The sequence below is a fragment of the Uranotaenia lowii genome, chromosome 2 (assembly GCF_029784155.1).
Source record: "Uranotaenia lowii strain MFRU-FL chromosome 2, ASM2978415v1, whole genome shotgun sequence".
In the NCBI taxonomy this organism is placed as follows: Eukaryota; Metazoa; Arthropoda; class Insecta; order Diptera; family Culicidae; genus Uranotaenia; species Uranotaenia lowii.
In genome coordinates, this window is record NC_073692.1 from 32,155,200 (window position 1) to 32,178,174 (window position 22,975).

Sequence of the window (22,975 nt, forward strand, 5' to 3'; positions counted from 1 at the left end):
AAGCAAATGGGATATAATTTGTCATAGGAAATTGTATGAAAATAGAAATTTAGACTCCTCCTTTCTTTTCAGTAGTGAGTTTGAAAAGGGAGTGGGGTGTTTTTTTAATGACTCGAGATATGATTGAGTATATTTTGCATAGAAGGGATTGGTGTACGAGAAACGTTTTCTTGATTATTAAACTGATGGACTTCCATAATTTTAATTTGATTGACTTGTAAAGTCATAAAGCAAATGGATTCAAATTTGGCTTGGGAGAGGAATTTTAAACAAGTGAAACATTTATGTGGCAGAATTTAGGAACTTATGAATATATTAATATAGAGTCTTAATTTTAGATACATAATAATGACTGGAAAACTAATTTAGAATAGGGTTTGTAAACAGTAAAGAATATTTAATAAAACAAGAATAAATTTCTTTTGTCAAATTTCCTTCAATTTTAGAAGGTGTAGAAAAGCACACCGAGTCAGCTGGTGATAAAATAAATCATGATCTCTATGCCGATCCTTCAAAAACAATGAAAAACACAAAATAATAGAATGAGGGTTCAAAAAATTCTATTTTACATTTGGGCTTTTCCGCTTGTTCCGAAAACGAATACAATTTTTAAATTTTCTTCTTGATACTTGCGCAGTGAGCTAAATGACTACTAAAATTGTTGATATTAGGGGATTTTTAGTTATTATCTGACATCATGGCCGTAGGAACGGGGGGGGTTTTGGGGGTTAAACCCCCCCCATGAGTGTCCAAAAAAGCAAGCGAGGTATTCTACTCTACACTCAAAATTTTAAATTCATACTCAAATTATGATAGTAGAGCAAAGATATTCAAGAGTAACTATCTGGACTGAAAACTAATACAAAAACCTCAAAAACCCATTTCAAGTACAAAATTCTGCTACAGTTTTTCAAAATTTTCTCACTTGTGCATAGAATAAGATTGTCAGATTTTTTTACAGCATGTATCCGGGCCGAGCAAATGTTTTGAATCCGTGTATTCGATTCAAAAATTGTTGACCAAATCCAGGCAAAACCGGGCAATTTTGGTCAAAACCCAGAAATTACCCATAAAAAATCTAGAATGATTATTCTTTCAAACTTGATGCAAAAATTTTGAACACATAAAAAAATTACAATACTATTTGTTTTTTTCTAAGTTTCATTTGAGAATGAGAATGAGGACAATCCCGGGCAAAATCCGGGCATTTCCAATGAAATCTGGGCAATCGGGTCGGATCGGACTTTTCCCTTATTCAATAATAAATATCCGGGCCAATCTTGGCAACCTCATCATAGAAATTCAGGTCTGAATATTAAATTTTAAATATAACCCATTTTGGAGGTTCTGGTTCCATATTCCTATAACCAGAATTGTATTTCTACATATTTTCGTATTTCTTATGGTGGATCAAGCTTGGGATTCTTGATTTTCAGTTCGAATAATCATAAGAAAGTAGGAAACCCGTGTTCGATTTCGGTTTTGCATTCATATGAAATTTGAATCATGTTTTTCGAAGATCAAATGCATTTTCAATATTTTGATAATAATTTTCCGAATGTGGAAAAAGAAGAGATTTGTTCTATATTCAAATTCGAAGTTCATAAATTTTTTTCTAACACAAAATTTCAACATTAAAAGCTTCTAAGAGGCGATTCAAAATTGAAAACCAGATTCAGATTCATCATTAGAAATTCTCATTTTCAATCAGATTCATAAAACAGATTAAAAATAAATGATTGAAATAATGAATTAAGATTAAAGTAGGACTAGAGAATTTCAATAATAGATCCATGAATGAGGGCTCTAAGATTTGGCTCATGAAATTCTAATCTGGAATTAAGATTCTTAAATCGTATTTTTTGTACATTTCGAAAATCGTATAGAAATTCAGAAACAGATTCAAAGTTAAATTTTTGGATTCAGGTTTAAATTCAGATTTAAAATTCAGAAAAAGATTCAGCTTGTGAATGCGTTTTTCAATCAACATAAAATTGTTGAGAAATTCAAGAGAACATTAACTTAAAAAATTGTCAATTCAATTTCCAGATTTCAAAGTTTTTAATCAGAATTAGTATGTACACACAATTATGCTGAAAATCACAAATATAAAATAGAATTTGAATTAATTTTCTAAGTTTTGATTCATGCAAAATATTCCAAATTATATTTAAAAAAAATCAAACATTTATTCTTTATGAAAAATATTTCCTGTTTCAGAAACTAGAACCTGAGATAACTTAAAAATCTGCACATTTTTTTTTATTTTCATGGTGTATTGTTTAACATTATTAATATAGTAGCTTTTTTAAAGCCAAATTCCAAACTAAAATCATAAACTTAGTTCAAATTTGCATCAAGCAAATTTGATTCGTATTTTTTTTTCTCTTCCTGTTTTTTTTTTGGAAAATTGTATTTATTTTCATCAAAGGTTAGAATTTTGGAATTTGCAAAAGAGTTCAGAAAATTGGGCTTGTTTGATTTGAGTATTGAATAAGTTTATTTTTAAGAAATTGAGGGCTACCCTAAAAAGAACTTATTTTATGATCAAATCATACAACTTTGATCTAAAAGACTTTTAAATAAATTCAAAAAAATTATCCATCGATGGAAGCAAATTTCATATTTTGTTTTTAGAGGTTTAATGAAAAACATAGCTCACCCTTTAGGCCAAGACCACTTTTCTAAAGCTACTTTTTTTAAAAGTTTTGTCAATGACACTTTTCCATCCTTGTGGCGTTCGTGTCTTTTTTAAAGTTACCAATAATGAATAATAATAATGAATAATCATATAGTTACAAACATAATTTGTTTTAATTTTTTTTTATTCCTGAGTTGTTAAGTAAAAAATCATAGGTAAACATTAGTCACCAAAACCCCCCCCCATGAGTCGGTTCTTCCTACGGCCCTGGTCTGACATTTTGCGCCGGAGGGCTTTAGGTCTTCTCCAAAATTGAAATCTTGACTTTTTTACTACACATGTAGTTTTTCAGATTTCTAACATTTCGAATTAGACCCAGTTAGATTTTTTACCTTCTTTAATGAGATCTTTTGTTCCCATGTTGTTAGAAAGGCCCGACCTTCATATGTGAGTGCAGTTGTTCATTGTTTGATTTCGATACAAAAAAGAGATTTATGGTCATTATTTATTTCATAACTCTTAAAGGAGTTGTTGGCCCACTTTGGTGTCTTCAATTGAAAGTTGCATCATAAATTGAGCAATACAATGCTATTTTTTGCAAAATATTTGGTGATGCAGACGGTACTTGTAGACGCCATTTAATGCTTATTTACAATTTTTCTGGTTGAAAGTCATGACTTCAATTTTTTTCAAGTATTTAATTTGGAAAGCTGATAATATTTCAATGCGTTTTGATGTGCTATTTAATAATTTCTGTAGAAAAATAACAGAGTTAGCTTTGAAATATAGTAATTTTTTATTTAAAAAAAATCTAATGAACTCTAACTCTAAAAAAAAAATTTTAGAATTCTAAAAAAAAAATACATGTGCTTTTCAGTCGTAAAAATAAACCAAATTTTCAATTTTGGAGAAAATCTGAAGAGCCCCGGCGCAAACCCGCCAGATGATAAAAAAAACCCCAATAAGATTCTTTGTGCAGGTAATTTGTTCCAGTTTCTCATTACTTCAAGGTTGATATATTTATGAGGTTATCAAAACTCGGTCCGGAATGAAAAAAAAAGTACAAAAAATAAATTTTATTATTCAAAATATGTACCTTCTAACAACTTTGTGTTTTTTTTAGTTTTTGGAGTTGTCAACCTCAACTCAAAGCTCAAATTTTAGTTTTTTCTTGTTAAAAAAATCTCAGTTCTTCGGTATATTAAAATGAATGTGTGCTTCGGGTCATATTGACCCGAACAGCTTTGAAAGGTTAATTTTTATTCATGTAGCGTAAGATTTGAATCAATAAGTATCAGCCTGAAATTTTGAGATGATACTTCTTTAGTCAACTTTGTATCACAAGTTCTTTGACGGTTCCATAAAAAAGCTTGGGAAAATACTTGTCATGTACTATCATGTAATGTCCGCCAGACGTAAAATGTTGATCGAATGTAACTGTCAAGTTTGATGACTCAGGATTTACCAGTTGCGTCAGACGCAGCGGGTGGCGCTAGCTGAGTCTAAGTCATTTCGTCAGCTTAATCGTATGCACCAGCATCGACGGTTTAGCGACAAAGTTTGTTAATCGAAACCACCTTTCTCGATCCGGACCGAAAGTGTCTCAATTAGGGTAAGGTAATTTATTTTATCATCGCCACGCCACGCCGTGGTCGCAAGGAAAGCAACTTCCACGTTGAAAAGTGCATTTATGATGAATAATGCATGCCGCGAGATGGGGGTGCGTTGAGATTTGAATTAGTTGAGACATTGCTTTCGGCGTATTGTTCCATGGTCTGGGTCCGGTTTTTGCTTGATTTTATTTGTCGATCATTAGAATACCTACTAAAGGGATTTGCGGGGGTGTTCTGAGGGTGGATACCTGGAAAAAGCTATCTCTGGATTAGAACTGGAAGCTGGTGACTACAAGACAGACAACAGCGGTTGACGAGATAAGGAAAAGAAATGGGTCTGGTTCTTGGCCTGGGGAGTTGTTTGCGCAGACTAGTTCCTGGAGGTTTTGAAGTATAAAAAGGTTCTAAGGGTGAGGTCCTAATGTCACAGTTAGTTGGTGCGTTCTACAGCTTGGAGGTTGTTAAGTGTTTTAACGGGAATAAATTTCAGAAGCTAGAATACCAAACATGAAAGTGAGTGTTGGGAGTGAAATTTTTTGGGGTTGTTTTTTGAGTGGAAAAGTGAATAATGTGGTTATAAATTTACTCGCAGGCTGCCGCTTTGTTCGTCGTGTTGGCTTTGGCCTTGGCTGCTGAGGCAAATCCGGCCTGGCCATGGGCTCCGTGGGCTGGGGCGTGGCCTGGAGCTTGGCCAGGAGCATGGCCAGGACACTGGGCAGCCTGGCCAGCTGCTCCGATTGCAGCTCCAGCTGGTCCCGTTGTGGCCGTTGATGCTGCTCCAGCTCCAGTTCCGGCAGCTACATCCGTAACGGCCAATCGAGGAGCCGTTCACGTGGCCCCACTTCCGGGACATGCCATCAACCAACACCAGCTCAATCTTGCTCCGGCTCCAGGAACCGCCTAGAACTGTCGATCTTACCGCTTCTATCCTATCACGAAAAACAAAAGTCAAACACAAAACTTCAATCAAGAGATGTCCCCTTTCTTTCCTATCTATCAGTGCGCAAAGATCTTTGAATAAAGTCACTTTATTTCTCTATAACAGAAAACAATTTGGTTATTTCATCTATCTAATATCACTAATATTGTGCTAGTGTCGTTGACGATTTCTATCGCGGGTTCATGGCCAAGTATCGTTTCACCATTTTCGGCGCAACGTATCTGTTCGTGGTATAACCTTGGCCTTCGACGAAAACGTTCGGCCTTTCGGAAGATCCTGGCTGCACTGGAGTATAGTCAATAAGAGACTTTTGTGGAGCCACAAAGCTCATATAACGAGGTTGTTCATCAAGAAACGGAGCATAATAATCCAACCAATCGTAAGTGATCCGTGCCATTTGCAGGAACCAATCATCTCCACTCACTTCCGGAAGTGCTTCGTAATACTCCGGACTCTGATATGACTCATCATAGAAGCTCTCCTGTGGCAAATAGAATCCTTCGGCTATCGCGATCGCAGCGAAGGTGATCCACAGCACCTGCGAAACCACAAATAAAAATAGCACTTGAACTTTACCCTTTAAATCGCACCATTTTAAAAGCGAGATCCACTTTGACTTACTTTCATCTTAGCTTCCGAAAACAAAAACGACACTGCCAAACCAAAAACACTCCAATTCTTGTCAACGATCGGTTGAACTCTGACCGTGTCAAACCGTCTGGTGATCGCTTATAATAGTTGTGAAGTTTATTTGGTGGCCACGAATGTTTTCCCTTGTCGACGTCTTCGCGAACTTTGCCGAGAGGCTCCCCTATCTGGGGGGTCAAATTAAGGCTTCCGAGGGTCAAGTTCGCTAGTTGGGCGCCGCCGCCGGCCAACCGCCATGCTTTATGATCATAAATGATTTAGATGTTTATGATGAGTGCCACCGGTCGCGACGGAGACGACCCAGTCGTTATCTCTATATTTTTGCAAAAAAGAGCCGCGAAAAACAAATAAAACATTACAGTCGCCGGTGTGCCTTTCAGACCTTTCGGACGTGCTGCGGCATCTCGACCTTTCTTTTGGATTCAGGTTTTTCCTTCTTGTGTTTTTGCGAAGAGCGTATCGCGCTGATTAGTGAGGGGCAACCGTTTATCGCGATGTGCTACCTAAATAATTGATATAAACTGCTCTATCGTTTAAGGAGGTTTAACACTTTTTTAGAAGATTTTTTGCAACATTTGGCATTGTAATCCTTAGCCATTAACATTTTTTCTTGGGTTTCTACATCTCATAAAATCCTTTCCTTTTTGAAAATTTCATTTTCTTCAATCCAAAAATGTATAAATAACAAAATTGTAATTTTTTTTTACTTTGTTGCTTACCTCAAAATAGTTTTTTTTCTAGTTCACCAAGCAAAACTGTCATCAAAGTTTAATTTTTCATCACTCAGTTCTGGGGGGCAGAAACGATCGATTCTCGACTCATTATGTCTATAATGGTCTATCGGTGTGTTGACGCGTGACAATTAAAACTACTTACGTTGACGTCTCGCAGGAAGTTGATTTAATTTGGCGGTTTGTTGCTTGTCATTTTTAAGTTGATAGACAATGCCTTAAAATATTCAATCACCGAACAATGAAATGTTTTGTTTTACATGTCGAAAGATAATTGGCCCATTTTATTCGAAAACAAAAAAAAAATGTTTTGAACTCTCTATGCATCTTTTTCTTCGTTGACCCAACACAAAAAACATACATTTTAGTGCATTTTTTTTTATTAACCATTTATAAATGCTGAAACATGCTAAAAATTCTCTCTAAAAGTCTTGAACACTTTTCGGTTTTCAATTTAATTACTAAATTTATAAATTCCATCAAACTTCCGAACTCTTTTGATGTTAAACATTGAAATACATTCAGAACTTATCGAATCACTAAGTATATATTCTGCGGAGCAACCTACTTTGAAGTACTTGGAAAACGCTGAAAGATCCAAACAATCTTAAGAGTAGACATTCTTAAGAGAAAAAGTCTTAAATAATAGTCACTTAAGATTCGAAAACATTCAAAACACAGTCAGACAATATTAATTTAAAAAAAAACGATCTTCGTGATAGAATACACTTCACTTAACTTTTTAAATCTAGAAAAAAAATTCTACCTTCAACATTTTTCGCAAACACGATTGATTCTTTAAATGAAGATTTTTTATTAATTTGTAATTGACAAAATTGACAGAATTGACAAAAATGACAAAATTGACAAATTTGACAAAAATGACTAAATCGACAAAATTGTCAAAATTGACAAAATTGACAAAATAGACAAAATTGACAAAATTGACAAAATTGACAAAATTGACAAAATTGACAAAATTGACAAAAATGACCAAAATTGACAAAATTGACAAAAATGACAAAAATGACAAAAATGACAAAAATGACAAAAATGATAAAAATGACAAAAATGACAAAAATGACAAAAATGACAAAAATGACAAAAATGACAAAAATGACAAAAATGACAAAAATGACAAAAATGACAAAAATGACAAAAATGACAAAAATGACAAAAATGACAAAAATGACAAAAATGACAAAAATGACAAAAATGACAAAAATGATAGAAATGACAAAAATGACAAGAATGACAAAAATGACAAAAATGACAAAAATGACAAAAATGACAAAAATGACAAAAATGACAAAAATGACAAAAATGACAAAAATGACAAAAACGACAAAATTGACAAAAATTGACATAATCAACAAAATTGACAAAATTGACAAAATTGACAAAATTGACGAAATTGACAAAATTGACAAAATCGACAAAATTGACAAAACTGACAAAATTGACAAAAATGACAAAATTGACAAAAATGACAAAAATGACAAAAATGACAAAACTGACAAAAATCACAAAAATGGCAAAAATGGCAAAAATGACAAAAATGACAAAAATGACAAAAATGACAAAAATGACAAAAATGACAAAAATGACAAAAATGACAAAAATGACAAAAATGACAAAAATGACAAAAATGACAAAAATGACAAAAATGACAAAAATGACAAAAATGACAAAAATGACAAAAATGACAAAAATGACAAAAATGACAAAAAATGACAAAAATGACAAAAATGACAAAAATGACAAAAATGACAAAAATGACAAAAATGACAAAAATGACAAAAATGACAAAAATGACAAAAGTGACAAAAATGACAAAAATGACAAAAATGACAAAAATGACAAAAATGACAAAAATGACAAAAATGACAAAAATGACAAAAATGACAAAAATGACAAAAATGACAAAAATGACAAAAATGACAAAAATGACAAAAATGACAAAAATGACAAAAATGACAAAATGACAAAAATGGCAAAAATGGCAAAAATGACAAAAATGACAAAAATGACAAAAATGACAAAGATGACAAAGATGACAAAAATGACAAAAATGACAAAAATGACAAAAATGACAAAAATGACAAAAATGACAAAAATGACAAAAATGACAAAAATGACAAAAATGACAAAAATGACAAAAATGACAAAAATGACAAAAATGACAAAAATGACAAAAATGACAAAATGACAAAAATGGCAAAAATGGCAAAAATGACAAAAATGACAAAAATGACAAAAATGACAAAGATGACAAAGATGACAAAAATGACAAAAATGACAAAAATGACAAAAATGACAAAAATGACAAAAATGGCAAAAATGACAAAAATGACAAAATGACAAAATTGACAAAAATGACAAAAATGGCAAAAATGACAAAAATGTCAAAAATGACAAAAATGACAAAAATGACAAAATTGACAAAATTTACAAAAATGACAAAAATGACAAAAATGACAAAAATGACAAAAATGACAAAAATGACAAAAATGACAAAAATGACAAAAATGCCAAAAATGACAAAAATGACAAAAATGACAAAAATGACAAAAATGACAAAAACATTCCTGGTATCAAATTTTGGCTAAAGGCCAAGCGAAAGGGGTCGTCTGTATTGACTGTGCGCTTTTTTTTGCAGTATTGACGTAATCATGCAACGCATTGGTTTGAAAATTTTTGCACGGATGTTTTGAGAGATGAACATTCGATTTCAGATATCATATTTTGTGGAATAGGCTGACAACAGAGGTCGTTCATATTCACAGCTCAATTTGTTTACAATAATTGTGTTGTTTTGCAAAGGATCGAGATGGAAATTCATGCACCAGTACGTGCAATCGATTGCTGTTTTTATCAGACGGCAGCAAAAGGGATTGCTCAAATTAACTGTTGAATATTTTTGCTATAATTACTTGATTTGCAATGGGTCGAGACAAAAATTTATACACAGTCATTTGTGTCATTTTCGTCAATTTTGTCAGTTTTGTCATTTTTGTCATTTTTGTCATTTTTGTCATTTTTGTCATTTCTGTCATTTTTGTCATTTTTGTCATTTTTGTCATTTTTGTCATTTTTGTCATTTTTGTCATTTTTGTCATTTTTGTCATTTTTGTCATTTTTGTCATTTTTGTCATTTTTGTCATTTTTGTCATTTTTGTCATTTTTGTCATTTTTGTCATTTTTGTCATTTTTGTCATTTTTGTCATTTTTGTCATTTTTGTCATTTTTGTCATTTTTGTCATTTTTGTCATTTTTGTCATTTTTGTCATTTTTGTCATTTTTGTCATTTTTGTCATTTTTGTCATTTTTGTCATTTTTGTCATTTTTGTCATTTTTGTCATTTTTGTCATTTTTGTCATTTTTGTCATTTTTGTCATTTTTGTCATTTTTGTCATTTTTGTCATTTTTGTCATTTTTGTCATTTTTGTCATTTTTGTGATTTTTGTCATTTTTGTCATTTTTGTCATTTTTGTCATTTTTGTCATTTTTGTCATTTTTGTCATTTTTGTCATTTTTGTCATTTTTGTCATTTTTGTCATTTTTGTCATTTTTGTCATTTTTGTCATTTTTGTCATTTTTGTCATTTTTGTCATTTTTGTCATTTTTGTCATTTTTGTCATTTTTGTCATTTTTGTCATTTTTGTCATTTTTGTCATTTTTGTCATTTTTGTCATTTTTGTCATTTTTGTCATTTTTGTCATTTTTGTAATTTTTGTCATTTTTGTCATTTTTGTCATTTTTGTCATTTTTGTCATTTTTGTCATTTTTGTCATTTTTGTCATTTTTGTCATTTTTGTCATTTTTGTCATTTTTGTCATTTTTGTCATTTTTGTCATTTTTGTCATTTTTGTCATTTTTGTCATTTTTGTCATTTTTGTCATTTTTGTCATTTTTGTCATTTTTGTCATTTTTGTCATTTTTGTCATTTTTGTCATTTTTGTCATTTTTGTCATTTTTGTCATTTTTGTCATTTTTGTCATTTTTGTCATTTTTGTCATTTTTGTCATTTTTGTCATTTTTGTCATTTTTGTCATTTTTGTCATTTTTGCCATTTTTGTCATTTTTGTCATTTTTGTCATTTTTGTCATTTTTGTCATTTTTGTCATTTTTGTCATTTTTGTCATTTTTGTCATTTTTGTCATTTTTGTCATTTTTGTCATTTTTGTCATTTTTGTCATTTTTGTCATTTTTGTCATTTTTGTCATTTTTGTTAGGAGATTTTTTTAGGACGGGTAATTGATTTCTGGTTTCAAATATTTTTTCAGGCGACTGGAAAAGGTTCATCTATATTAACTGTTTTACTTTTTTCCCTCCAAAATGCAGCGTTAGAATGTTTCACAATTATCATTCAAACTCAAACCTTTCATCAAACTTTAATTTGAAAGCGAAACGGAGTTTTTTCGGGATCAGCTAGTATGTACATAAATGTAGAACGAAATGTAGTGTCTTAAACAAAATCTTTCATCCGCTGAAACTTTATTAGTTCGATCACTTTCGGTTAGCAAAATCAATATCTCACTAATGAAAAATGAAAAACGCTTGTTCATTTATGTGATTATTTGCTCGTAGAAGAAATACATTTCATAATCATACAGAATCATACATACAGTAATACATATTCGATTTTACGTTAAGAAATAGAATGTCAATTACGTTTTGTGTTTTTTTTTATCGTGTCTGTTCTCGCAACTAGCGACTAGCGACGACATACTAAGCGTAACTGTAAGAGATTTCAAATATTAGGTTATGTTTGCATGTTTTCCATTACTTTCTTAAATCTGATATGCCTTCACATTAATGTTTAAGAATAGCAAGGTATAAGCTTACGAATTCATATTCGGCAAATCTGCCCAGTTTCTTATAAAATTTTATTTTAATCCTACGTTTCAGTGGTGTTATACGTCAGGGATCAAAATGGTCAATCTTTACTAAAGCACTTTACTAAAGTGCTCTAAGTGTGCTTTACTAAAGCACATTAAGAGTGACCATTTTGATCCCTGATGAAGGTGTTATACGACACCGAAACGTAGGATTAAAATAAAATTTTATAAGAAACTGGACTGATTTGCCGCATATAAATTCATCAAAACATACAGTCGAAAACTCAACATCAACATATAAGCTTACTTCGAGCCCATAAAACGCATGGAAATTAAAAACTACACTCACCGCCACCCTAAAGTGAAAACAAGATGTTGTGTCATAAACTGAATAATCTATGTTAGTCTTATCTAGTTGATATGCCAGTTAGAAAACATTTTCTTGTAGAAAAAATTGTAAGAAAAATTGAAATATTGAAAATATATAAATGTACCTACAATTTTAATTTAGATTCCATCTTATTTTTTATACTCATCAGCCAAACGGTGAGTGTTCCCAACAAGGAAGTGATTGGAAGCACTTTCCGAACTTGCTTTATGTTTTCAAAATCGCTACGCCAGGATATAAAAGCCAGTACATTGCCAATCCAAATCGTACAAAGTCATCAGCACTTTAAAGCAAAGAGTGGCTCCAAAGCTCAACCAACCATAACAATGAAGGTAATTTTTTTTCTTAACTTACTTTCTGAAAAACCAATGAATTGATTGATAAAACTATCATTCTTTGAACAGGCATTCATCGCATTCCTGGTAGCCAGCTTGACCGTTGCAGCTCAAGCTGAATATGTCGAGAACTCGTGGCCAATCAACTCCCTGGGATGGAACTCCTGGAATAACGGATGGAATAATGGATGGAATGAATGGAACAACTGGAACACCAAGGGTCTGGTTTCGTATCCTTATTCCTCAGTTCATGGATCCTGGCCAGCAGCGAGCTCCGTATATGACAATGCCTGGATCAACGGAAACGGATGGTACGGAGCAAAGCCAACCGTTGTTCAGGCCAATGTTGCCAAGGTGAATCCATGGGGACTTCCATGGGCCGGATATGGTTATGGACATGGATACAACAACTATGTTGCTCATGGTGCTCCAGTCGTTGCTGCCAAGTATGTTGCTGCCAATCCAGGATCAGTTCATGTTGCTCCATTGGTAGGACATGCCGTCAACCAGAAACTGATTGTTGCCTAAACAATAGGAAAAAATATCGGAATAAACTGACAGATTTGCATTTCAACACATTTTGTTTTATCAGAGGATCGATTGAATTACTATAAATATTTAAATATATAAATATTTGAACATTTTGAATTAATGATAAACGTCTAACTTGAAATTGCTTATCTTCATGCGAAAGATATTGTTGGGGGTCTTTAAAAACACCACGTGGACAATATTGATGCAGGTAACCATGGGGTTAGAAAACTGTTGATGCTTTTACGCTGGAGGGAATAATACAGTGTTATTATATTTTTATTATCTAAGCTAAGTTTAGCTTAATTCGCATCTCACATCTACCTTCAATCATTAAACTCGAAATGCAACATGAAAAATATTCAAAATCAATCATATTTTTTAACCCTAATCTGCTCTTGAGTGTCAATCTGACACTATTAGAAGCTTTAAGGCTTGTAACTTTTTTCAGGCGCATCAAAACAAAACAATTTTTTCGGGAGCCCCTAATGAGTTCATGAAATCTTTTGTTTTGCATCATTATTTCTCTATGGATGCTCCATGAGAGTCCAGATAAAAATTCCCTAATTAATTTTTAAGTGTAAATTTGAAACTCCTGAAGTATAATAGTCGGAAACCGAAAAAAACATCCCTTATTAAAACTACCGTTAGTCACATATGGTTTACTCAAAAAAAAATTAATTTAGTGTTCATAAAAGCTGAGGTTAAATGCTATTCCGTTAGAAATCGAAAAGTATTTTTAATGTTTTAGAGAACAAAAATTTTAAATAGTAGTTTAAAAAACGTAGTTTCTATTTCACTTATTATAGAGATGAAAAAAATGGTTTGAAAAATATGGCTACAAAATTCATGTTATTTCCAACATTTTGCAATCATTAGATTATGGACATGTTCACAAATTAAATGTATTACAATTTTTCAAAGTGGGCTATTTATTTTGTGGTGTTTTTTGAAATCTGATTTTTTTTCTTTTTTTGTAATCTTCCCTTAGTGCAAACTCAATTTTTAGTGAATTTTCACAGTTTAGACCAATTGATATATACATATATACAATGGAAAGCAAATTTAGGTAATTACCATTCTTATGAAATAAATAAAATTCCGCTGTGATGTGCCATCAAAATATGCAAATTAAAACATAAAACAATTCTAGAGTTTTTAATATCGTTTGTTTGCTCTCCGAGAACGATGGGTGGCTTTGTGGGGGGAGAGAGGAAAACCTAGAACGAACAAAGTTCACGGTTAAGAGTGTCATCACTTCTGACACACTCACTCTCTCAACAAACAATATTAATGCTCCGATATAGGGTAGTCTTACTAGACACATTCAGAAAAAAAGCAGGACATTTCACGAAAAAAGCTGGACATCGCCGAAAAATGCGGGACATTCTGCAAACCTAATTTTTATGACCCTTGCCATACATTTGGGATCACCTGAAGCGAAAATAGTTTATAGAAAGTAATAAAATGTGAAAAATTAAATTTATTTATAAAAATTTATTTCTCATGAAAATTTTCACCTTCGTAAACTGGGAACACTGGGAGTAATTTAAAATCCCAAATTTGAAGAAAGGTTTTACATTTTTTAGCAGCCGTTAGTTTAACTCGTCCAATCAGTCATATTTTTTTTCGCTCGGTAGTCCGGTTCTATTTTATCCGGAATTTGACTTTTTCCTTAAGCTTTAGATTCAAGGCATTCTCCTAGGGTTCTGGAGAAAAATATTGAGCCATAATCATTTGGAAGTAACTTAAAGAATATTTTCTTCAATAATAAAATATTTACATAGCTAGAACGTGCTCAAAAAACGCTTAACGGAACCTAACTTTTATGGTTATGCTAAGAAAAGCTTGCCAGATTTTACGATCTTATCCGGATTTGCCCGGATATTTGACTTCAAATTTAGGAGAAGTTCGGTCTGGCCCGGTTGCCCGGATTCTGCAAAGCTAGGATTTTATACAGATTTCTTCGCTTTTTTAATTCAACAAAAAAAACTTAAATTAAGTTATAATAACTTTTATTTAAGTGACCAAGATTGATTTTTTTTAGCAAGTTTAATCTAAATAACCATGAATAGATTTTCGGAAGCCCAAATAAACGATTTAAAATCTGCTGATGTGTTTTGATATTCTTATATATTTTCTTATTATTTTCTAATTTTTATTGAATAATTTCGTGGTTTTGACCAAAATCGCTCGGATACTGCCCGGATTTTGAAAATTTCGAAAATTTTGAAATCAGATAGCCGAATTCTGGCTGGTTTCAAGATAAAATTGGCTCGGTCCGGATTTATTTGGAATATAATCTGCAAACTAAAATGCTATAAACTCAACGAGTTATTTAATCTTCTCTTGAATAAACTTTGAAAAAATGTTTTATTTGAATTATTTTCTGTGTTAAATCAATGAATTTTAATTGAGGTCAAATTAAGATTTTTCCAGAACAAGTCATTGAAACTTCATAAAAGTGATACTTATTGAATTTATACAGCCTTATTGGTGAATGTCATGTTTTTAAGTAAGAACATTTCTTGTTTTGAAAATAATAAATGGATGAATGAAGATTAATAATGATGACAGGAGTTGAAAATGATCAAGGAAAGATTTTATAAGAAGCGTTTTAATCAAGCACGGATTAATTACATATTGAAGTGGTAGAGTTGAATAAGGTTGAGTCCACGTGGTGTTTTAAAATCCCCCTACAATATCATTTGCATGAAAAAGATGAATTTCAAGTTAGACGTAATTAATAATTAAAAAAAAAAACACTTATAAGTTGTCCTTATAAGTTTTTGTTAAAAATGAAATTGTGTTATTTAAAAAAGTTACAATCGGTCCTCTGAATAATAACACAAATTAAATTATTAAAATGCAAATCTATCAGTTTATTCCGGAAAATTTTTCCGATTGTTTAGGCAACGATCAGCTTCTGGTTGACGGCATGTCCTACTAATGGGGCAACATGAACTGATCCTGGATTGGCAGCAACATACTTGGCAGCAACGACTGGAGCACCATGAGCAACATAGTTGTTGTATCCATGTCCATAACCATATCCGGCCCATGGAAGGCCCCATGGATTCACTTTGGCAACGTTGGCCTGAACGACAGTTGGCTTTGATCCATACCATCCGTTTCCGTTGATCCAGGAATTGTCATAGACGGAGTTCACTGCTGGCCAGGATCCATGAACTGAGGAATAAGGATACGAAACCAGACCCTTTGTGTTCCAGTTGTTCCATTCATTCCATCCATTGTTCCATCCGTTGTTCCAAGAGTTCCATCCAAAGGAGTTGATCGGCCACGAGTTCTCGACATATCCGGCTTGGGCAGCAACGGCCAAAGTAGCAACTAGGAATGCGACGAATGCCTGGAAGAAAATAATCCAATTTTGAAAACCTGAGAATTGGAAACAAATTGACGAAAATTACCTTCATTGTTATGGTTGGTTTAAATTGGGAGCAACTGTTTGCCTGAAAGTGCTGACGACTTCGAATGTGCCAAACAATTTGAGTTATGCCTTTTTATATCCTGACACAATGTTTAGCAAAAATGAAAAAATAAAAATGGATAGTTGATTTCCAATCACTTCCTTTTTTTGAAGGTTCATCGCTTGGCTCCTTTCAACTTTTCGAATTGCTTTGTTCTAGATCAAAATAAACTCAAGAGTTGTTTTTGTGGCTTTCATTTTGATATAAATTCACACGATTTTATTTCAAATCAAACATTCTCAATTCACATCTTTCTTAGTAAACAATTGCTCTACTGTTGCATAACTTTTAGCTATGAAGGTATACACAGAGCAAAATAAAACTCGAAATATATTTTCGTTTTCTCAAATAATTGTTTAAACCTTTTTTGTAGGTCATTATCGCCTTATTATCTTTGGCCGTTGCCGCTCAAGCCGGATACGTTCAGCCAACCTGGAACTCCGTAAACAGCCTGGCATGGAACTCATGGAATGGAGTGAATGCCTGGAACAACTGGAACACCAAGGGTCTGGTGTCTTATCCTTATTCCTCAGTTCATGAATCCTGGCCAGCAGTAAACAGCGTCTACGACAACGCCTGGATCAACGGAAACGGATGGTATGGAGCGAAGCCAACCGTAGTTCAGGCCAATGTTGTCAAGGTCAATCCATGGGGACTTCCAAGGGCGGGATATGGCTATGGACATGGATACAACAACTATGTTGCTCATGGTGCTCCAGTCGTTGCTGCCAAGTATGTTGCTGCCAATCCAGGATCAGTTCATGTTGCACCATTGGTAGGACATGCCGTCAACCAGAAACTGATTGTTGCCTAATTTGTAGACAGTATTATAGGAATAAAAATTTACGAATGAAATTTATTTGTATTTTTTTATGGTAACTTCCGAATCGGCTCTTGATTCCCTATCCAAACCACGTGTTAATAAATTACTACAAACTTTTTTTCAAACCCTTCTTTTTAAATTGAAAGTATTTGTTCTTTCCGTTAAATTCCTGCCTTTTAATTAGTCTTCAAATTTGATTTACAGGGTCCGGCAATTGAACTGCTACATTACTTTAACAGTAATTATTTCGTTACACACGAAACAGTGTTGAACGACCCCTTGTCGCTTTGTTTACATGCTATCATTGGATGTAAGTGTTACTTTTATAATCAGGTGTTATCCGGAAAAATGGATCTCGAACTTAAACGTACATAGCGCTGTGGCTGCCTTGTTCCTAGCTGGCAAACGGCAGAAGGACATAGTTCGTGAGCTGTCCGATATAAGTGTGTGTAGAAGTTTTGTATACCGTACAGTTAAAAGATACCTGGAGACCGCAAGTGCCAAAAAACGGTATGGTGGAGGACTCCGACCTACTGTGGTAACACCTGCCATGGCGAAGATCGTCAAGAAGCGCCTTAAGAGAAATCCTCGTCGTAGTGCCACTAAATTGGCAGAGGATCTCAACATATCGGATCGAAGTCTCCGTCGGATCCTGAAAGATAAACTTCAGTCCAAGCCCTACAAGATCCAAAAGGTTCAAGAACTTACGGTGAAGCAGAAACAAAAACGGGTAAGAAGAGCCAAGGCCGCGGAAGGAAGGTTGAAGAATATCGTGTTTACCGAGAGAAACTCTTCACCGTACAGCAGTTCGTGAATAAGGAGAACGACAGAGTTTGGTTGCCAGACAGATCACGAAGCCATGCCGACTTGCTGACGGCCACCTGGCGACAGAAACCAGCATCGGAGATGGTTTGGGCCGGAATTACCCGAGATAGCCGGACTCCGCTGATTTTTGTCGCTTAAGGAGTGGGATCAACCAAAATACATATCGAGAACTAGTTCTACAGAATGTCGTCGAATCGTGGGCACTTCGATATTTTGATTCCAGGGATTGGGGTTTCCAAAAGGACTCGGCGCCGGCTCACAAAGCGAAGAAAACCCAACTTTGGATTGCGCAACAATTTTTTAGGGTTTATTTCGAGCTCCGAGTGGCCGGCGAGTTCGCCAGACCTGAACACTATGGACTTCGCTGTTTGGAGTATGTCGGAAGCCGAAGTCTGCTCTAAGAAACATGAAGGTGTGGAGGTCCTGAAGCGACATCTCGTGGCAGCCTGGGATAAAATACCCAGGCTTCCGAAAAGTACTGGCGAACGACAGTATTCTTGCGAACGTCGCACATGCACCTCGATGAAAGCTTCCCGAATATTTCTTCCCCGACAGTTTTAAAAGGAGCGGTCGTGCGATGTACAGCGATGCCTTGTTTCACCTCATGCGAGAGTTTGTTCGTGGGTATGAAAGTTTTTTAAGCTCCGTGACAGTTTTGGGAAAATCTTCCTGACAGTTTTCAATGCGTTGAATTTTGCATGACAGTACTACTTACTCCGTCCGACTGTAGCCGAGATTCGCTCGGGCCGAGTTAATTTCGAACGAACGAATGAATTTTCCTTTTGCTTGATGCTACTACGGGTGGTGATCTTCCCTCCTAAAAAATACGAAGGCAATCGATCATCGCATTTGATAGCAGTAGTGAACATATTAATTGTATATCAAATTTGTTTATCAGTAGAATTAGCAGGTCATTTCTGAAACTCTGTTCTTCTTATTTTAAACTCTGTTGAAACATTTTCTATTTCAAATAAAAGCATGAATGAAATTTTTATCAATTTTCAACGTTCTTCTGGATGAATTATGAATTTGTGAAAGAAAAAAACAATAAAACATTGATTACGATGCTTTCCATACAAACATCCGTCTAGAAATAGAATGAAATCGTCTTTTGGGCGATAATGAACCTCATTTTCTACCCGGCACCATTTTTGGTCGCGTCAACTGATTTTGATGTAACTTGTTCAGGTACTAGATCATACATTTCTACATCTTTGGACCAAATTTCAAGAATTTTAAATGAAAATTGTCAAAGTTACAGCGAATTAGTGTAGCAATCCCAAATTCCCCTTTTTACGGTAAAAGTTGTATCTTTGTTTTTAGTCATTGTAAAGCCTTCAAATTTTGTAGAGTATAAGTTGGGAAGTTGAACTAAATTGTGTAGAAATTTCATGAAAAAATTTCAACCAAGAGAGGAATGGCAGCTTGTCAAATTTCAACTGTAACTTCCCTATTAAACATCTTCAACAATTTAATATCCATAATCAATTACGCACAGAGCAAAATCTCTCTGAACTTAATTTTATACCGAACATCTTATCCATTAGTTTTTTTTTTTGTTTAAATTCATATTAAATTGGTAGCTTTAATTGATTGGCCTATTTGCAAATCTCTAGTTTTTAAATCAAGATTTGCTTGAACGATTCATATCATATCATTGATCCGATAGTGTCAGCAGGGCATTTAATATACATATTAAACGTGGAAATTTATATTATTGAACTTTTCTGCAAAATATCTTACACATTGAAAAATTTTGTGGCAAAGTGAAATTAAATAATGTATTGTAAAACATGCGATAACATTTAAATCCATTTGAAATATTGTAAGCTATCATAACACACCATTCTGAGATATTGTTTAGCATAAACAAGTTTAAAAAATATCAAAATCCTTTTTGATTCAAATTGACATGTTCCGAGTTTCGTTCTGTCATCCATTCAAAAGAGTCAAAATTAAGTGATAATCAACCACTTTATTCCACAGCACTTTTCCAATGGTTTACGCAACAATCAGCTTCTGATTCACGGCATGTCCAACAAGCGGAGCAACATGGACTGATCCTGGATTGGCAGTGACATACTTGGCAGCAACGACTGGAGCACCATGAGCAACATAGTTGTTGTATCCATGTCCATAACCATATCCGGCCCATGGAAGTCCCCATGGATTGACCTTTGCAACATTGGCCTGAACAACGGTTGGCTTTGCTCCGTACCATCCGTTTCCGTTAACCCAAGCGTTGTCATAGACGGAGTTCACTGCTGGCCAGGATCCGTGAACTGAGGAATAAGGATACGAAACCAAGCCCTTGATGTTCCAGTTGTTCCATTCATTCCATCCATTGTTCCATCCGTTGTTCCAGGAGTTCCATCCCAGGGAGTTGACTGGCCACGAGTTCTCTACATATCCGGCTTGTGCAGCAACAGCTAAGCTGGCTACCAGAAATGCGATGAATACCTAATTGAAAAAACAAAATTAGCGTTATTAAATCAAACATAATGTGTTGAATACTCACCTTCATTGTTGTGGATGAATGAGCTAAGGAGCAACTGTTTGCCTCGAAGTTCTGTTGACTGAGTATGATGAGTTCTTCTGCAATCCACCTTTTTATATTGTCAAAAAATCATTTCGAAAAGGTCAAAGTTAAAAAAGAGAATCGAATGATGAATGTGTTTTCAATCACTTTCACTTTTTAAATTGGTTTTGAAGTTAAAATCCATGCGAGAACGTTCTGTCCGTAAAAACATAGAAATTTACGGTTCAATGAATTTATAAGTCAAACAACAGTGAATGGAAGCTCCTTTCAGATTGAATGTTCCTCCAAAGCGATGAGCAAGGATATATAAATTTAAGCACACAGTAGCAAAGCTCATACTTAGTCGGCAGTACTTCAAAGCAAACAGTTGCTCCAGAGCTCAACCAACCACAACACAATGAAGGTGAGGAGTTTTGCTTAACTGATTTCAGGTCGAATTGGTTGACAAAATTTTATTCTATCAAAATAGGCATTCGTCGCATTTCTAGTAGCCAGCCTAGCTGTTGCAGCTCAAGCTGGTTATGTCCAGAACGCATGGCCAGTCAATTCCTTGGGATGGAACTCCTGGAACAACGGATGGAACAATGGATGGAATGAATGGAACAACTGGAATAACAAGGGTCTGGTTTCGTATCCTTACTCTTCCGTTCATGGATCCTGGCCAGCAGTGAACTCCGTCTATGACAACGCTTGGGTTAACGGAAACGGATGGTATGGAGCTAAGCCAACTGTCGTTCAGGCCAACGTAGCCAAGGTCAACCCATGGGGTCTTCCATGGGCCGGATATGGTTATGGACATGGATACAACAACTATGTTGCTCATGGTGCTCCAGTCGTTGCTGCCAAATATGTTGCTGCCAATCCTGGATCAGTTCATGTTGCACCATTGGTAGGACATGCCGTCAACCAGAAACTGATTGTTGCCTAAATTGTAGACAGTATTATAGCAATAAAAAATAGCGAAGGGCAGGGCCGTAGGAAGAACCGACTCATGGGGGGGGTTTTGCTGACTATTTTTACCTATGATTTTTTGCCCAACAATGCACGAGTACAAAAAAAAAATAAAAACAAATTATGTTTGTTACTATATGATTATTCATTTTTAAGTACTTGTACAATACAAGTTTTCGTAATAAATCGTGACTTTGAAAAATTGGTCCTAACCATAAAGGTGAGCTTAATTCGCTTTCTTCGATGGTTAAATCTTTGAATTTATTTAAAAGTCTGATAGTTCAAATTTATATGAATTGAGCATAAAATAATTTTTTTTTAGGAGAGTCTTTCAACTTATTCTATACTCAAATCAAACAAGCCCAATCTTCAAAAAATTGGCTTTGGCAAAAGAGATTAGCAAATTGAAAGATTTTTAACTTTGATGAAATTTAATCAAATTTTCAAAAAATAAAATGGATAAAACATTTTCGGATCAAATTTCTTGATGCAAACATGAACCAAATTTAAGATTTTAGCTGGCAATTTGGCTTCAATAAAATCTACAATATTAACACATTTCAAACCAAATACGAGATATCTCGCTTTTCGCTGGACCAAGTATATTCCAATACAAAGCATAATTTAAATGTTTATGAATCTTATGAAACCTCATTAAAAAAAAAAACACAAATTACTTACTCGAATATATTAAACTGGTAGAATTTTGTCAATTGGTCTCTGAAACATAAAATGCCGAATTTTGGGGTCTGATGGTTAAGATTTTCTCGATATCTTTAATGTGTAAATAATGTTAAACAATAGATTGGAAAATATAAAACTTTTTGCAGATTTCTTAGGTGAAGATAAGGTACAAACTTAGAAAATTAACACAAATTTATTTTTTCATTAGCAATTTTCAGCTGAATTGTGTGTACAAACTAATTTGGATTCAAAATTTAAATTTGGAAATTGAATTGACAAGAAATCTTATGTTCATGATCTTTTGAATTCCTCAACAATTTCTGTTGATTGTAATTAGCAACAGCCTAATTCTTTTTCTGAGTTTTGAATCTCGTTCTAAATCGAAATTCTGAACTTCAATTCAATAATTGAGCTTTGAATCTGTTCCCGAATTTCTATACGATTTCTGAAATGTACAAAAATATGATTTCCGAATCTAAATCTGAATTTCTATTTCGGATTGCTATTTCGAAGTTTTAAATGATGGAATTTTTCGTAAAAATTAAGTTTAAGAACTTCCAATTTCAATATAAATCATCATCGTTATCAAAGTATTGAAAATGCATATGATCTCGAAAAACATAAATCAAATTTGATCTGAAATTGAACCATGAGTTCTAAGCAGCTTTTCAGCTCTAATTTCTTATGATGATACGAACTTAAAATCAAGAATCCTGAACTGGGTACAGAATCCGTAAAACGAAACTAGATATACAATTTTGGTTATGCGAATTATGGAATCAGATAGTCCGAAAATTCAAACCTAAATTTCTATGAACAAGTGAGAAAATTTTGAAAAAATTATGCAAAATTTTTGAATTTGGGATGGGTTTTCGAGGTTTTGGCATTAGTTTTGTAGTCTATATTTTTACTCTTGAACAACCTTAGTCTGTTATCATAATTTGATTCTGAATTCAAAATTTTGAGTGCAGAGTAGAATATCTCGCTTGCTTTTTTG

The 22,975-nt window shown here is 33.8% G+C and overlaps 4 protein-coding genes across 4 annotated transcripts; 3 read left to right on the forward strand and 1 right to left on the reverse strand.

Annotated features, from left to right (window-relative positions):
• The first annotated feature begins 4,689 nt into the window (after positions 1-4,689).
• Positions 4,690-5,257, forward strand: LOC129750158 (adult cuticle protein 1-like). The gene is made up of 2 exons (XM_055745405.1): positions 4,690-4,767; positions 4,847-5,257. Exons 1-2 carry the CDS (start codon positions 4,762-4,764, stop codon positions 5,156-5,158), a joined length of 318 nt encoding a protein of 105 aa, XP_055601380.1. The 5' UTR covers positions 4,690-4,761; the 3' UTR covers positions 5,159-5,257.
• Positions 5,258-12,086: 6,829 nt separating this feature from the next.
• On the forward strand, positions 12,087-12,665 carry LOC129741257 (uncharacterized). Its single transcript, XM_055732970.1, has 2 exons — positions 12,087-12,134; positions 12,207-12,665. Exons 1-2 carry the CDS (start codon positions 12,129-12,131, stop codon positions 12,663-12,665), a joined length of 465 nt encoding a protein of 154 aa, XP_055588945.1. The 5' UTR covers positions 12,087-12,128.
• Positions 12,666-16,403: 3,738 nt separating this feature from the next.
• On the forward strand, positions 16,404-16,970 carry LOC129741258 (uncharacterized). The gene is made up of 2 exons (XM_055732971.1): positions 16,404-16,456; positions 16,530-16,970. Exons 1-2 carry the CDS (start codon positions 16,451-16,453, stop codon positions 16,968-16,970), a joined length of 447 nt encoding a protein of 148 aa, XP_055588946.1. The 5' UTR covers positions 16,404-16,450.
• A 2,835-nt stretch (positions 16,971-19,805) lies between these two features.
• LOC129741259 (uncharacterized) lies at positions 19,806-20,371 on the reverse strand. Its single transcript, XM_055732972.1, has 2 exons — positions 20,323-20,371; positions 19,806-20,264 (listed from the first exon to the last, which is right to left on the reverse strand). Exons 1-2 carry the CDS (start codon positions 20,326-20,328, stop codon positions 19,806-19,808), a joined length of 465 nt encoding a protein of 154 aa, XP_055588947.1. The 5' UTR covers positions 20,329-20,371.
• Between the last annotated feature and the right edge of the window lie 2,604 nt (positions 20,372-22,975).